This window comes from Ursus arctos, unplaced genomic scaffold, assembly GCF_023065955.2.
Source record: "Ursus arctos isolate Adak ecotype North America unplaced genomic scaffold, UrsArc2.0 scaffold_12, whole genome shotgun sequence".
Classification (NCBI taxonomy): Eukaryota; Metazoa; Chordata; class Mammalia; order Carnivora; family Ursidae; genus Ursus; species Ursus arctos.
In genome coordinates, this window is record NW_026622786.1 from 70,330,198 (window position 1) to 70,343,263 (window position 13,066).

The following is a 13,066-nucleotide window of genomic DNA, read 5'->3' on the forward strand; positions in this document are numbered from 1 at the left end:
CCTGACCAGAGGCATGCCAGGTTCCCTTTCTCTCACCATACAGATGAGGCATTTGTAACGGTCCCCACGGGATAGCTGCCGTTCAAGTTCCCTGACCCGAGCCTTCAGGGCCTCAAACGTGGTAACAGCTGAATCTTCGGTGATTCTGTAAAGAGGACGGCATGGTTGGGCAGGCAGCAGGCTGGCATCTCTAATCTGAACCTCCAGCCGACACCTCCCTTGAATTCCAGAACTATACATATATATGTCTCCCAGATGTCCCTGCCCCCCACCTGCCCAAATCCTGTGTCTGTAAACTCCTTCTTCTAGAATTGAACTCCTCACCCTCCTTGTTCCTCCACCTTCATCCTGGTGAATTTCTAAACTAGATACCTCAGAACCATTCTAAACCATTCCTTCCCAATCACCCTCGACACCTACAATCTGTCATCTAGTTCCTGCTATCTCCGTACTCTCTCCACACCACCACTGGTCCAGGCCCTCATGGTTTCTCCTACGATTCCTCTGCTGACCCGAATGGCCCCTCTGCCTCCAGATCCTTCATTCCATTCTCTCAGCGCCTAGAATTTCGCAGATTTGACCACTTCTACTTCTCAGAATAAAGCTCTACCGGACTCCTCAGAGGCTGACCAGGGCCTCCTTGGTCTAGCCCCAGCCCACATCCTTCCGCACCCGCCACACTCCACGTTCCAGCCACACCAAACTATGAAGCTTCCCACACACACAGCGGCGTTTTTCACTCCCTTGGCCTCTCGCGGCACTTTCTGCTTCCTCTGGAGCACCCCAGCTCCTTATTCACCAGAAGCCTTTTCCAACCCTCCCGCCAGCAGCACCACCGGTGGCTGCTCTTCTGCACCAGACTCCACCACAGCAGCAGAACTGCAAACGTCCCTGTCTCCTGTGCAAGACGTAGTTTCCCAAAGGCCAGCTGCTCATGCCACCAATACTGACTGCGGCCACTAGCCCCACGGCGGGCATGTGAGTATGAGTAAATGTTTGATGACTGAAAAACCAGTCTCACCCCCAGAGTAAGGGATGTGGGGACTGCACAAGTCCCACAGAATCCAGGTCCTGGGCCACAGGCCTGGCCTACCTCTAGGGCTCCTTGTTTCTTCCTGGGCACATCAGATGCCCTGAGAGTCCTCACCTGCTGTCCAAGCCCTGCCCATGAAAATAACTTCTGGAAGGCTCTTTGGGCTGCAGGACTGAACAGTGGAGAGCTAGGACTATCTCAAGGAGTGGGGTGATCCCTCCCAACCCTTCTAAAACAAGTGAACAGAACCCAGAGGAGCTCACAGAAGAACACTGCCTGGAGGAGTAGAAAAGATGCTACTAGAGATGGGCCTTAGGGAATAATAATGATGATAATACAAATAAAAGAGCCAAAATTTATTAAGCGCTTGCTAAATGCCAGAGATTGTACTGAGGAATTGAAAATTATTATTTTATTTACACCTCACAAAAACCCCATGAGGAGACTGTAATATTCCCATTTTATACACGAAGAAACTACAGCAGCAGAGGAACATTAAGTAGCTTGCCTATGGTTCGCATAGAGCGGGGGAGGTGGGAGTCAATCCCCACAGACCGACGCTGTGATGCACCAAGGACTCTGTGACTAACATTGCAACACTGGCAATACCCAGGAGGAGCTGGGTCTCCAGGCCAGGGACCGGGAGGAACAATGGCCAAGAGGCCCGTGTGGCTGTTAGGTTCACCCGTGGGTAAGTGCTAAAGTGGGAAAGGAGATCTATCAGGGAAGACTTCGGAGGCCATGATCAGAAAGGAAGTTTATCTCACAGCTAACGGGAAGTTGCTGGGGGCACTGGAGGAGAGCGGTGACAGGGTAAAAGCTGAGGTTAAAAGGTGTACTCAATAAATAGAGAGAGAGAGAGAGAGAGAGAGAGAGCGCGCAAGCACCCGCACAGACTGAGGGGAATCCTGAGTATGGTGCTGTGTGGGCAGAGACGCTCTCCTAGGGTGGCCTGTCTGCCAGCTTGGAGCAGACCACTGGCTCAGAAAGCCCAAAAGCTTACAGGTGCTACTGGCGTTAAGTGGTATTGGGGGACATGGGGAGGATGGTGGGTAACATTCCATGGGCGGCAACAAACTTTTATCTCTGACCTTTCTCTCTTAGGGCACCAGCAGCAACAAAGAGTACGACTTCTTGGTGGTGTGTCCCTGTGTCAGGGATGCCCTCAATCTATTACTCCACGGGTCTGTGACTCTCTCTGTCCCACCTCTCTCCAGGGAAGCTGTGAAGGGTCTGACTCCAGCTTCTCTGACGCTGGCTGATTCTGGGAGTGTCCGTTCAACTTTCTAGATCTGGAAGCCTTCACCACCCCCTCGAGCCTTATAAACACCAGCACGGCTCTTCCCCTGGCATTCTGCCCAATGCCATGTGTGCCATCCTCATCTGGACCGTTGGTAAATATCTGACAAGGAGACAAGGTAGCTGTGCTCCCTTTTTCTCCAAGGACCAGGCTGGGCATTTTAGTTATTTTAAAAATTGGGAACCTGAGGCCTGGAGCTGGGGGCACAGGCTGACCCCAGAGCAGAGCACTCTCAAACTCCGTATCAGAGAAGTTAGAGCTAGAAAGGCAAAAAGGATGGGGCCAGGAGAGAATGAAGCCATCTCCCCCTTCATCTCCAAAAGCGCCATAGGCCACATCCATCTGCAAAGCCCACCTTATTGTGGATTTGCTCAGCATACACCTGGCTTGTCATCTCTGCTCTGGTGCAGATGTTCCCGACCCAGGCTGCTTGTGAGTTATTCCTGAGACCCTTTGGGGCATGGGGTGGAGAATTTCCTGGAAGAAGCCATGGCATCCTGCCTTCCTGCTTCCCCTAGGTTGTGAAAAAGATGTAGGGCGGGAACCCACGTGGTGTGTACCAGGAAGAGAGAAGTCATGGGGACTGAAGGGTCCCAATCTTGGCAAAGCCAGACCCAGTGGAGATCTCTGCATTATGACTGAGCCAGTCTGTGGCTTATCCCAGAGAACCTTGCCTACTGGTGCCTGTGCTCACACAGGTGGGACAGAAGTCCCAACTTCCCCCGGCCTTGGGTGGGTGGTACCTTCATGGATGGCCACTGGCTCTGGCCCCCACCTCCCCCTCGGGCGCCATCCCTGATTAATGATCTTGTCTTTCTGATTTATGAGCAGCCCCTCCAGACGAGGGTGGGCGCCCCTTACGGCCCCGCCCGCCCCGCTCAGCTGGAGTAGGAGAGAATTATTAAATAAACATCCATACGTCATTCCTCCCCCCCCCCAAGCTGGTTGCGCCGAACCCGTGCGGCCCGCTCCAGCACTGACACGGAGCAGCTGCGGTGATTCATGGGCAGCCGGGCCCCGAGCCGCGGCCCATACATCATGCCAGCAGCACTCGCGGCCCCGGCCGAGATAAACTGATCAACCACAACGGGCTGGAATGAATTTATGACAACACAAAATGGAGGGAAACAAATGGGAGGTGACCCCGGGCCACCGACCCGGCCCTGCACTGGCCTGCAATCCACTCTCCTGGCAGGAGGCAAGATGGAACACTGGCCCTGGAATGAAGAGGCTGCCTTTTAACCCCAGGCAACCTAGCCTCCAGCAGAGAGAGGGGTGGGGTGTGGGGAGGTAAGCAGTGGCCAACAGCAACTCCAGGCAGCCAGAGCTGGACAGTGCCACCTCTTGGGGACAGAACTAGCCTGCTTGGGCTTCTGGAAAGGTAGTAAGACACCCAGATGATTTCAAGTCCTTGTGGCTCCTGGGGATCCAGGCCAGGGGCTGCCCAGCCCCATGTGAAGTGCTAACAGATCCCCTTTCCCTCTGCCAGAGAACCCAGGCCAAAAATTCCTACCGGAAGTGAAGAGACCCAATGCTCCTGCCTAAAACCCACTGCGAGCGCCACCCGGGACAAGAAAAATGAAACCAATTTAGCTCCCGATTAAGAAACAGAAACTGGAGATGAATCAAGTGCGCTGGCTGGGCTGGGCGGCCATACATCACGTTCCCGGGCGGAGGCCGCCGCAGCGGGCAGGCAGGCAGGCAGGCAGGCAGGCAGGCGGACTGCTCCTCCCTCCGCCAGGACTCCCAGGGCAGTGGCCCAGCGATCAATTCACAGAGTCACGCTTAGCACCAGCTGGGCCCCACTGCCGGTCGTGTGCTCAGGGCCGCAGGACTAAGCGGTGCTCTGGAGGGCCAGGAGCCCTGGCAGCAGGTCTTCCTGCTAGCAGAGAGCCCCACCTTCTCCCTCCCACTAAACTGCCATCCCAGGGGCCCCTCTCCTGGGCAGACACTCACTTCTCGATGTCACTATTCTTGCAGGTCTTTTGCATGGCCTCCTGCTTGCTGCTCTCACCGTTGCTGGTAGATGGCATCTCTGCTGGGACAGAGGGGCAACTCATACTCTGGCCAGACTGGGCAGCACAGGTGAGGGATTGGGCTTGAGTCAGTCACCACCACCCAAAGGATGTCCCCTCTCCCCCACTACTCCCAAGGTGGGTCAGGACTTACCATCACTGGCCCATTTAGAGAACTCAGGTGTGATGCGTGTGCTGGGAGGGCCGCCACTAGGGAAAGGAGGAGAAAAGAACAAAGTGAGCCCTAAAGTTAGACAGGGAAGCCCCGAGGATGGGTACTGAGTTGATCCTGCCTCAGGACCTCCCATCCCTCTATCCCACCCACCCAAGCCTGTGCCCACACTTGCTTTAGGACTGCACCCCGGAGTGCCTCTCTCTCCTTGGCTTCACCAGGCTCCTCGCCTGTGCAGGGGATGACGTCAGCCTCCGTGTATCTGGCATGGTGGTCAAGGACAACAGATCCTAGTTTGCAGTAGGCCGTAAAGGTTGAATCCCGGTTAAAGCTTTGACGCTGACCCCAACGGGGAATGGATGGTATGAGCAAGTACCAGAGGCGCTGGCTACTTTTTCAATTCCCTTTTGGCCTGTCCCACCAGCCCCACCTTGTCCCACAGTGCCCCAAGGATACTGCGGCTTCCCGTACTCCAGAGTGTCATCCCCATCCACATCCAGGTCAGCGTCGCTGTCCGGATTCTCTTTGCCGCTGCACATGACGAAGCCAGAGCCTGTGGGAAGCAGGATGTGAGCAGGGCCAGGGGCCAACGAGACTATGCCAAGGGTACCCCTTCTGTTGCCTCTAGGTAGGGCTCAGGTTTGGGGCCAGGTAAGGCCCAGACAGAAATTCGGGCCTGAAACACAGAGAGCCAATTACTTAGATACTCTTGGCTCTGACGTTTCAATCCCTTTCACTCTGTATACCTCATCCTTCTCCTCTGCCACTTCTTGCTGCTCCTGGTGGTCTCTGCTCATAAACTAGCCCATTCATATGCTATGTCAGGGCCTTAGGAGACACTCAAGCTAGCCTGCTGTCCACCTGTCCTCCAGGTCTAGGAAGAGCAGGAAGAGGACACAGAAATTCAGGTCTACAAAGCCACCCCCACCCAAGACCTGGGCATCCCGTGTGTCCCATGGTGCACCGTGACAGTCCATCAGAGGGAAGAGCAAACTGGCTAGGGCCAGTCAGAGCCACACAGCAAGACCCCCAGCCAACGTCCTGATTTTGGCCGCCAGGTCCTTGCCAGCAAAAACACCAGGCAGCTGTTCAAATATTTGGTGTCTGAAGCGCCTGACATTAATTATTCATCTCCACCTCACTCAGCCCAGATTCCTGGACAAGTACAGTTATAAAAGGATTAGGAAGGGACAGACAAGGGAGGATAGGCACGCACACCTGCTTCTCAAAGCAATCTACAAAGGCAACCAGGCTGGGTGGAGGCAGGGCCACGGCCCAGGCAGGTGGCTGACCCTTCCAAGGTGCATTTGGCCCAGCCACAGGCAAACCCTTGGCCAACGGGGAGGGGTGAGCTGCTGAAGCCACATTAGGGCTCCGTACCTGCCCTGTGCTCTGACACCCAGGATCCCCCCTTCCTGATAGGCACGGTCAGGGGCCACAAAGCTGCTTCTCCCTCTCTGCCCCTGCCTCTGCTCAGTGGTTTCAGACCACATCCCATTGGCGAGCACAGCAGCCCTGCCAGGACGGAGAAAGATGAAACGATGGAATCTGTGGCAAGTAGAATCAGCAAGGAAAATCCTCAAAGAGGCGAGGCGGCAGCTCAGGGTTCTGCCTGATGATCTCAGAAATGTCTTCTTATCCGTTCTTTCCACTCTCATCAGGACAACAGTCTTATAATGGGGTCCTCAAGCCTCTTGTCTGTTCCTTCATCCTGCTTACCAGATGGTTCTGACCCTTCCTTTCCTGGCTGCAAAACCAGCTATGGCTTCCCACTACGAGCATCATCTCCTCAGCCAGATCCATCGAGATGTGCATGTACCCACTTGCCCACCTCTGCTCTTTTCCTCATTTCACTCCATAAGCACTATGCCTCCAGAGGGACTCTTTACTGCACCTCACACAATTCCTATCTTCCTTCTCCCACCTACGCCTCCCGTCTCTGGTCTCACGAAGGTTTCGTCCATCCCAAAGCAAGCAGCACGAGGGAAGAGAGCGCTAGGCACTGCCTAGGCTCCACCCCTCCCCGACAATCCTCATTTCCCCTCCACACGGAGGCACCAACAAACTCAAGACAGCAGGCAGGTCAGCAGCAGGGCCATTAAGCTGGGAAAACACCAAGTTACAGCTCTGTCTCCTGTTCGCGGCCAGGTGTCCTGACAGGCAATTCCCTCCTTGTGGGTGAGTGGCACCTCTATAAACCCTCTGACAGTTTGGGAGACAAACTCTGCCATCAATCAGGATGTAGCTATCAGGTTCACTTACAGCCTGTGCCCCCGAACCCTGCCAAGGCCCCCTCCCCCAAGTACACGCAGCCCAGCAGCCGGCCTCACATCCTTGCCTCAGCCGGGCCCCGCACAGCCCTGCCTGGTGGGCGTGCAAAAAGGAGAGCAAAGGACCCACGGCAAAGCTGAGACAACAGGGTACCACAGAGCTGCCAGGAAGAGGCTCAGTTTTTCAACACAGAAAGCAGCCCTGTGGCCTGAAGTCCACCCCTCGGCCAGGCCTAGACCAGGACTCCTACTCCAGTGGAACACAGCTACTTTGCTTTCTCCGACCCTCCACTGTCTGTTCGTGTGCCAGCGCCTTCGTACATCTTGTTATCTCTTCTCCGTCCTGGTCTACAAAACAAAGGCCTGTCTGTTCTTCAAGTCTGACCTAGCTCAGCCATGCCTCCTATGAACTCACGGTGCCTATGCGCGCAGTTGCTCCAGAAATACTTCCTGAATGAACTCACCCCAGCAACATTCTTTCAACCTTTACTGAGCTCATCCTCGGCCTGGCTTGGCACTGGAGACACAGAGTTGCAAGATCTGATCTCTACCCTCAATGCGCTGAGTGTGGAGACTTCCCCAGGTATTTCTACACAGGTGTCCCTTCCCTGGTGTCCACCCAGACTCCCGTGCAACTCCAAAGTCATCTTTATTACATGTATTGTCACGGTCCCTCAGCAGGCTGCAAGCCCACGTCGGACTCACTGCTGTGGTCTCAGCATCATCCAGCAGAGCTGGCCAGGCCCACAGCAGTGACGGCTAAATGCTGACGGCACTGTCCTGTTAGGTCCTGAGAGCCCTATGTCTGAAAGGAGGCCTGAGCCTCTCAGGACATGACCTTCCCTGTAGGATCCCAATCCTAGCTGGGCAGCGACGACCTGCCAGGTAGGAGAGTATGGCCCATCTTACCTGCCAAGGAAAAGGCCTTTCTGTCTCTCGTCTGAGCGGTATACTGTGACCCTGACCCCATCCCCCAGTGGAGACAGATGTTGGGAACCTCTCCCTACCCCCACAGGTGTTCAGAACAGGCTGCTACTGCCAATTTCCCTCTTATGCTGCCCCAGCCTGCTCCAACCTCCTTCCCAGCACATTAAACTTTATTTTCTTAATGAAATGTCACTTGCTGACTTCTGGCAGAATCATAATAAAAAGAAACTGCCATAAAGCCGTTTTATGCAGAGAGCGCCCCCACCAGCTTCCCCCCCCCCCCCCCCCGTCTGCTTTGAGAGGAAGGCTCCATAGCCGTTTTATGTTCTCAGCTGCTGGAACATCCCAAGCCAGTACTCAGAGGCAAGATGGCACACAGAGCTCCTTTCCAAGCCTCTGGCTCCTGTTCCATGGAGCTCTGGGTATAACAAGCAAGCTGCCACTCCTGCTGCTGCTATCCAGGGAAGGGACTCAGTTCCCAGGACCTCCAGGATGACCTGGAGGACGCTACAGTCACTAGGGGAGGCCCCTTACTATGGCTCAGCCCCACGTAAAGTGGCACAATGTGCTGTGCTGCTGTCTCTAGGCAAACTAAGCCTGCTGGTCAATGCTGCTCAGCAGAGTGGGTTCTGGGAGGGTAGGCAGTGTGAAAAATCCCTTCTCTCCAAATGAATACTTAGCAACAGAGAAGAAGAGGATTAAGTGCAGAAATGATAGGGAAGTCTAAATTTTATAAAAATGACCCCCCTCCCATAAACTCATTTCTTCCTGGGTCGTCGAGGAGAAGGAAAAAAAAAAAATCAGTGTTAATTTAATCAATTGATTAGGTGATCGATTGAGAAACTGGAGATGCCCGTTTACTGGGGGCACTAACGTCCTGGAACCCAAAACCACAAAAAAGGAGCCATCAATTTCCTCACCTGCTGCTCCTAACAAAACCTGAGCCCAGGGAGAAAGGAAAGTCTTGGGGGCCCTTCAGAGGCCATGCTCTTGGGGGCGGGGGGGGGGGGGGAACAGGGGCAGCAGCTTCCGGAGAGTTTTACACTGGAATTAGTTACAGATGTAGTTACGGTGTCTTGTGTAAACGCCATCGATTGGGGAGCTGACAGTCTGGGGAGCTGCGATGCGGGACAATCAATCGGCCTGCAGTGTCACCTGCCACCTCGCTGAACAGTTGACAATGCAATTATCCAGTGTGGAGGCAGGGAGTTGGCGTGTGTCAAACGCACTTAGCCACTTTCCGGGCCTCCTCAATAACGCGTTTCACTGCCTCACGTCAGGAGAGACGCAGAGAGAGAGACGCCGTTTAAAACCATTGATACTTGCTCCTTCTCCCTGCACTCCCTCTGTCCCAGCTTAACAATTGTGTTCCAAAAGGCGATTAAATCCCCGTCAGTTGCCACAGGGGACAGAAGGTGCCCTGCTCCCTGCCACCTCTCCTCAGCCCTCCCACCAGGCAACAGTTAGAACTAAAGGTGGAAGCAGCTGGAAGGCAGCAGCCCTAGCCCTCCCCATTCCGAGACTGCCTCCAGCAGCGGGCCGCTCCAACACCTGTCACTGACTGGACCGCGGCACGGCTGCACCGGGGGACGCGTTTTGCTGCGGGGGCTCCGATCTTTTGGGAACGTGCCAGAGGGGGCAGCAGCTAGGAGAAGGCCTAGTTCTCTGTGCCCTGGGACTCACAATACCTCTCAGGCCCTGACCTAGAATCTGGTGATGTTTTAGCAAGCCACTGCCCATTAAAAGATCAGTGCCGGAGCTGCCCTGCTTGTCCTCTCCATGAGATCTCATCCCAGGCAACTTGAAACCAGCCTAAATCCCAGACAGGAACTTGAGAAAGATGTAGTCACTAGGCCAGGATCTGGGTAGGGCAGAGGCCTGCACAGCTGGTCCTCTTAGTACCGTCATTCTCCCTCCCCTCCACCTGTTTGACTCAAAGGGGCTCAATGCTAGATTCTAGTGACGTGTTTCCTGTCGGGGCTCACAGATATAACTGCGGCACCTTCTACTTCCTGTGCAGTCTCCTGGGAAATGTTTCCGCCTCAACACACCCTGTGCCTGCCCCCATCACTGTTACCTTATCTGAAACCAACCATTCCCGTGTCCTCCCTCCAGCCTGTCCATTTCAGACACGATGGGTTCCAGGCTCCCCAAATCCAGCTGGGTGAACTTTCAGTGGCAACCAATACAGGGGAAGGATCAAAGCTCACTATCTCTTTTCTAGAACCCAGAAGCTGGAGACAGGAAATGAGGAAAAGTGTGGCTCATTCATCACATACCTCCTTTGACCATAGATAGGAGCAGGTTTGTCCCACAAGGCTGTAGAATTAGGTTTTCCCTGAGGCCTGCTGCTCTAGCCCAGAGGCCCCTTGCTCGGCCCAGTGCTGGCATGGTGCCCTAGAAGAGGAGCTTTTTCTCCTAACTGCTAAGCTCTCAGGGGAATGTTGGAGAAGCACCAGGCCTCATGCCACCCTCTATGCAATTCTAACGCTGGGTGGGGGAAACAGCAGTAGCAGACTAGCAACCCTAAGGTTCTGAGAGGACATCAACAGCTCAGGCACACAGCCCAGGATCTCCTTGAGAACTGGGAAGGCCATAGTATTTCCGAGACGCTGGAAGTTTTAGGTCTTCCAACCCGTCCTGAAGTATTTCCTTTAGCCTCTTAAAGATCTATTTCTAGCTGGACCTATCTTGGTGCTGCTTACTTACCTGTTCTGTCTGGTCCTTCATTTTGTTCTAGAGTCCCAGTTCCAAGCACTCCCAGGCCTGAGCTATCCGGGCTTTGCCCTCGATAGCCACAGGTCCATCTTCAAGGCCTGTTCCCCTCAGCCAAGTGTCTCCACCAAAACTCGTGCCTGTTCCCTGGCGCCACAGGTTACATTCAAGGAAACAGATCTGCTCCATCAGACCAGTTCCCAGTGGGCCTGGTAGGAAGCTTTGCTGAGGATGACGAAGGGGCCCTGGTCTGGGAGGAGGGACAGGGGATGATCGCATACAGGAACTTATCTGCAATTCTTCAGTTCTTTCATATCTAACAAGAACAGCAATCTCTGTTCTGTCGGCACGCACAGCACAGCTTAAATGGGCCTCACCACTCGCCCGCTCACCCTGCCTCTGCTCCCTCTCTCTGAAGTCGGCCGGGCAGCTTCTTCAGCCGGCGTTATCACTCCCTCTAACCGGTCTTGGCAGGCAATCTAATTCCTCCTGAAAAGGTCACCGCCATTTTAACTGCCTTTCAATCACATTAAGCACGCGCTGCCCGGCTTGCGGCCGGCCCGGCCCGCCCGGCGGGCGATCAATGTGCCGCACTGACACCAGCCCGCCTGGCGGGGCCACACCCAACCCCCCAAGAGTTGGGGCCTACCAGTCCTGGCCAGGGAAGGTAGACTGACAGATGGCCAGCTTCTGCAGACAGGGTTTCAGGGGCAGAGGCAGTCAGGATCAACCAGGGCCTCCTTTGATGCCCCCCTTCCCCCCCACCGAGGAGCCTCAGCCTCCTCTGCTCCACTGCGCCCCGCTCTCTGCCTCGTGGCCCCCGCTGATCTTGCTGTAAAACAGCCTTTCAAGTCTGCCTGTCTTTTGACTGCACTAAGCTGTTTAAGAGGCGGCAGCAGCTTCTATCAGGCAAGCTGGAGCCATTCTCTGCAGATAAAGGCACCTCCGGCCCTGCTCCCTCTTCAAGCCTCACTCTCATTCTCGCTCTCCAAATCGCTCAAAGAAAAGCCCCCTTTGAACTCCCCTCAGGAATTCTTGAAAGGAACAACCTCACAGTGTAAACACTCAGGGAAAACTGACACCCGCCCAGGGCCTAAGAGCACCGCACACCCGCTCTGCAAGTGCGTCCCGGCGCAGGGGAAATACTCTGTCAAACCAGCAGGCCCCATGTATGCAGCTTTATCCCCCGTAAGCCTTGTCTGGTGCCCAGAAGGCATCAGGTCCAGTTCGGTGCCAAGAACCCTAAGAAGTTGCCACAGAAATGGAAGATGTGAGTATGTGCTGCTGCCAACAGAGTGAACCCAGAGCAGCATCGTGCAGCTGACCCTCAGGGGCCACCACCAGGCACCCGTGTGTCCCATTCCCAGGATCCCAGGCTTTTTGCTGCTCATCCTCCCAGGGCCTCAGGCACTCTAAAACTCCAGGACAGGAGCAGAGTGAGGTGGCAAATGAACTCTCTCCAGCTCAGGCTGGGGCAGTGGTTTGGGCTGATTTACCGTTCTGACACTCTGGCTTGCCCCAGATGCTTGGGGATGAGAGAATCCCAAAGGCATAATGCCCAACCTGGACCTGGAGCCCCTTCATTTATCTAGTCTGCACTGCATGGTGCTGTGGTGACCACTCCTCGGGACCAGCCTACGCAGCATGGCCCTGACGAGGCAGAGACTCTCTTCCCAGCAGCTGTGAGATTCCCCAGGGACCAGACCCACCAGCACTCCCAAGGGTGTTGCCCAGAGAATTGGAGGCAGATGGGAAGCAGACTGGTTCACTTAATGATTGTAAGTTGCAGGGCCAGCTGTGCTTATGCACAGAAAGAGGAGAGCTGGAGGCCAGGAGGCAGACTCTTTTCCCTTTTCCCCTGCCCAGAGCAGGGAAGCCTGACAAGAAGGACATGATCCTAGGCATACAACCAGCCTACTGTTTGACCTGGTGGGGGTGGGTGGTGGGTGGGAGACTTCCACTGGGCGAAGCCACATCCCTCCAAGGAGCTGGAAGGGCAATGGAGGTGTGCAAAGCCCTGCAGACCCAGACCCCTCTGCAGCAACTGGAGCGAGCCCAAGCGAAGCAGGGAGCAGCTGGGCCCAGGCCCCTCTTGCTTCAGGGCAGAGGGCGCCCAAGGGAGAAGGGATGGGATCAGAGCTAAAATTAGATTCACCAATGAAGCTCATGGGAGGTCAAATTTTGCCATAACTCACTCTCTCCTCTGTAACTGATTTCCCTGACACGGGGCTGAGGAGGAGGAGGAGGAAAATCCAATGTGTTTGCCTGGAAGCCCTCAGGGCCCCCAGTGCTGGAGGTGTACAGCAGGTTGCTGGATTCTCATTTATCAGCCTTAAGAGGGATGGAGTGATAAATGCATAACCGTCCCTTTAATATTTTATGCAGGTGCTAACGCGGCTTGGCTGTCACCTTCAATGCATCACCCGAGGCTGAGAGCCCCCCCTCGTCACTCCTAGCTTGCAGCCTCACAATTCCATTTCCCCACCCAAATACATCCATTTTAATATGCACATCACAGGCAGGCAGCGCGGTCACAAAGGAGCCCCGCCAGCAGCAGTTCCCACGTGGTGGAACGGATGACCAGCCACCAGCCCTGGCCTCTCAGCTCCCAACAGATGGGTACCCAGCAGAGGC

General features: G+C 55.0%; 1 protein-coding gene and 1 long non-coding RNA gene across 3 annotated transcripts in view; one reads left to right on the forward strand and one right to left on the reverse strand.

Moving 5' to 3' along the window:
• The window catches only part of RNF220 (ring finger protein 220), a 219,558-nt gene that overhangs the window by 1,946 nt on the left and 204,546 nt on the right, over window positions 1-13,066 (reverse strand). For both annotated transcript variants that reach the window (XM_026498257.4, XM_044383905.3), the window contains 5 exons: window positions 4,977-5,073; window positions 4,696-4,782; window positions 4,503-4,558; window positions 4,290-4,368; window positions 37-145 (listed from right to left, as the gene is read on the reverse strand). In XM_026498257.4, the coding sequence (XP_026354042.1) occupies window positions 37-145; window positions 4,290-4,368; window positions 4,503-4,558; window positions 4,696-4,782; window positions 4,977-5,073 (428 nt within the window). The remainder of the gene's footprint in view (window positions 1-36; window positions 146-4,289; window positions 4,369-4,502; window positions 4,559-4,695; window positions 4,783-4,976; window positions 5,074-13,066) is intronic.
• Window positions 1,908-8,563, forward strand: LOC130543478 (uncharacterized). Its single transcript, XR_008958855.1, has 2 exons — window positions 1,908-2,427; window positions 3,823-8,563. It is a non-coding gene; the product is annotated as an uncharacterized LOC130543478 (long non-coding RNA).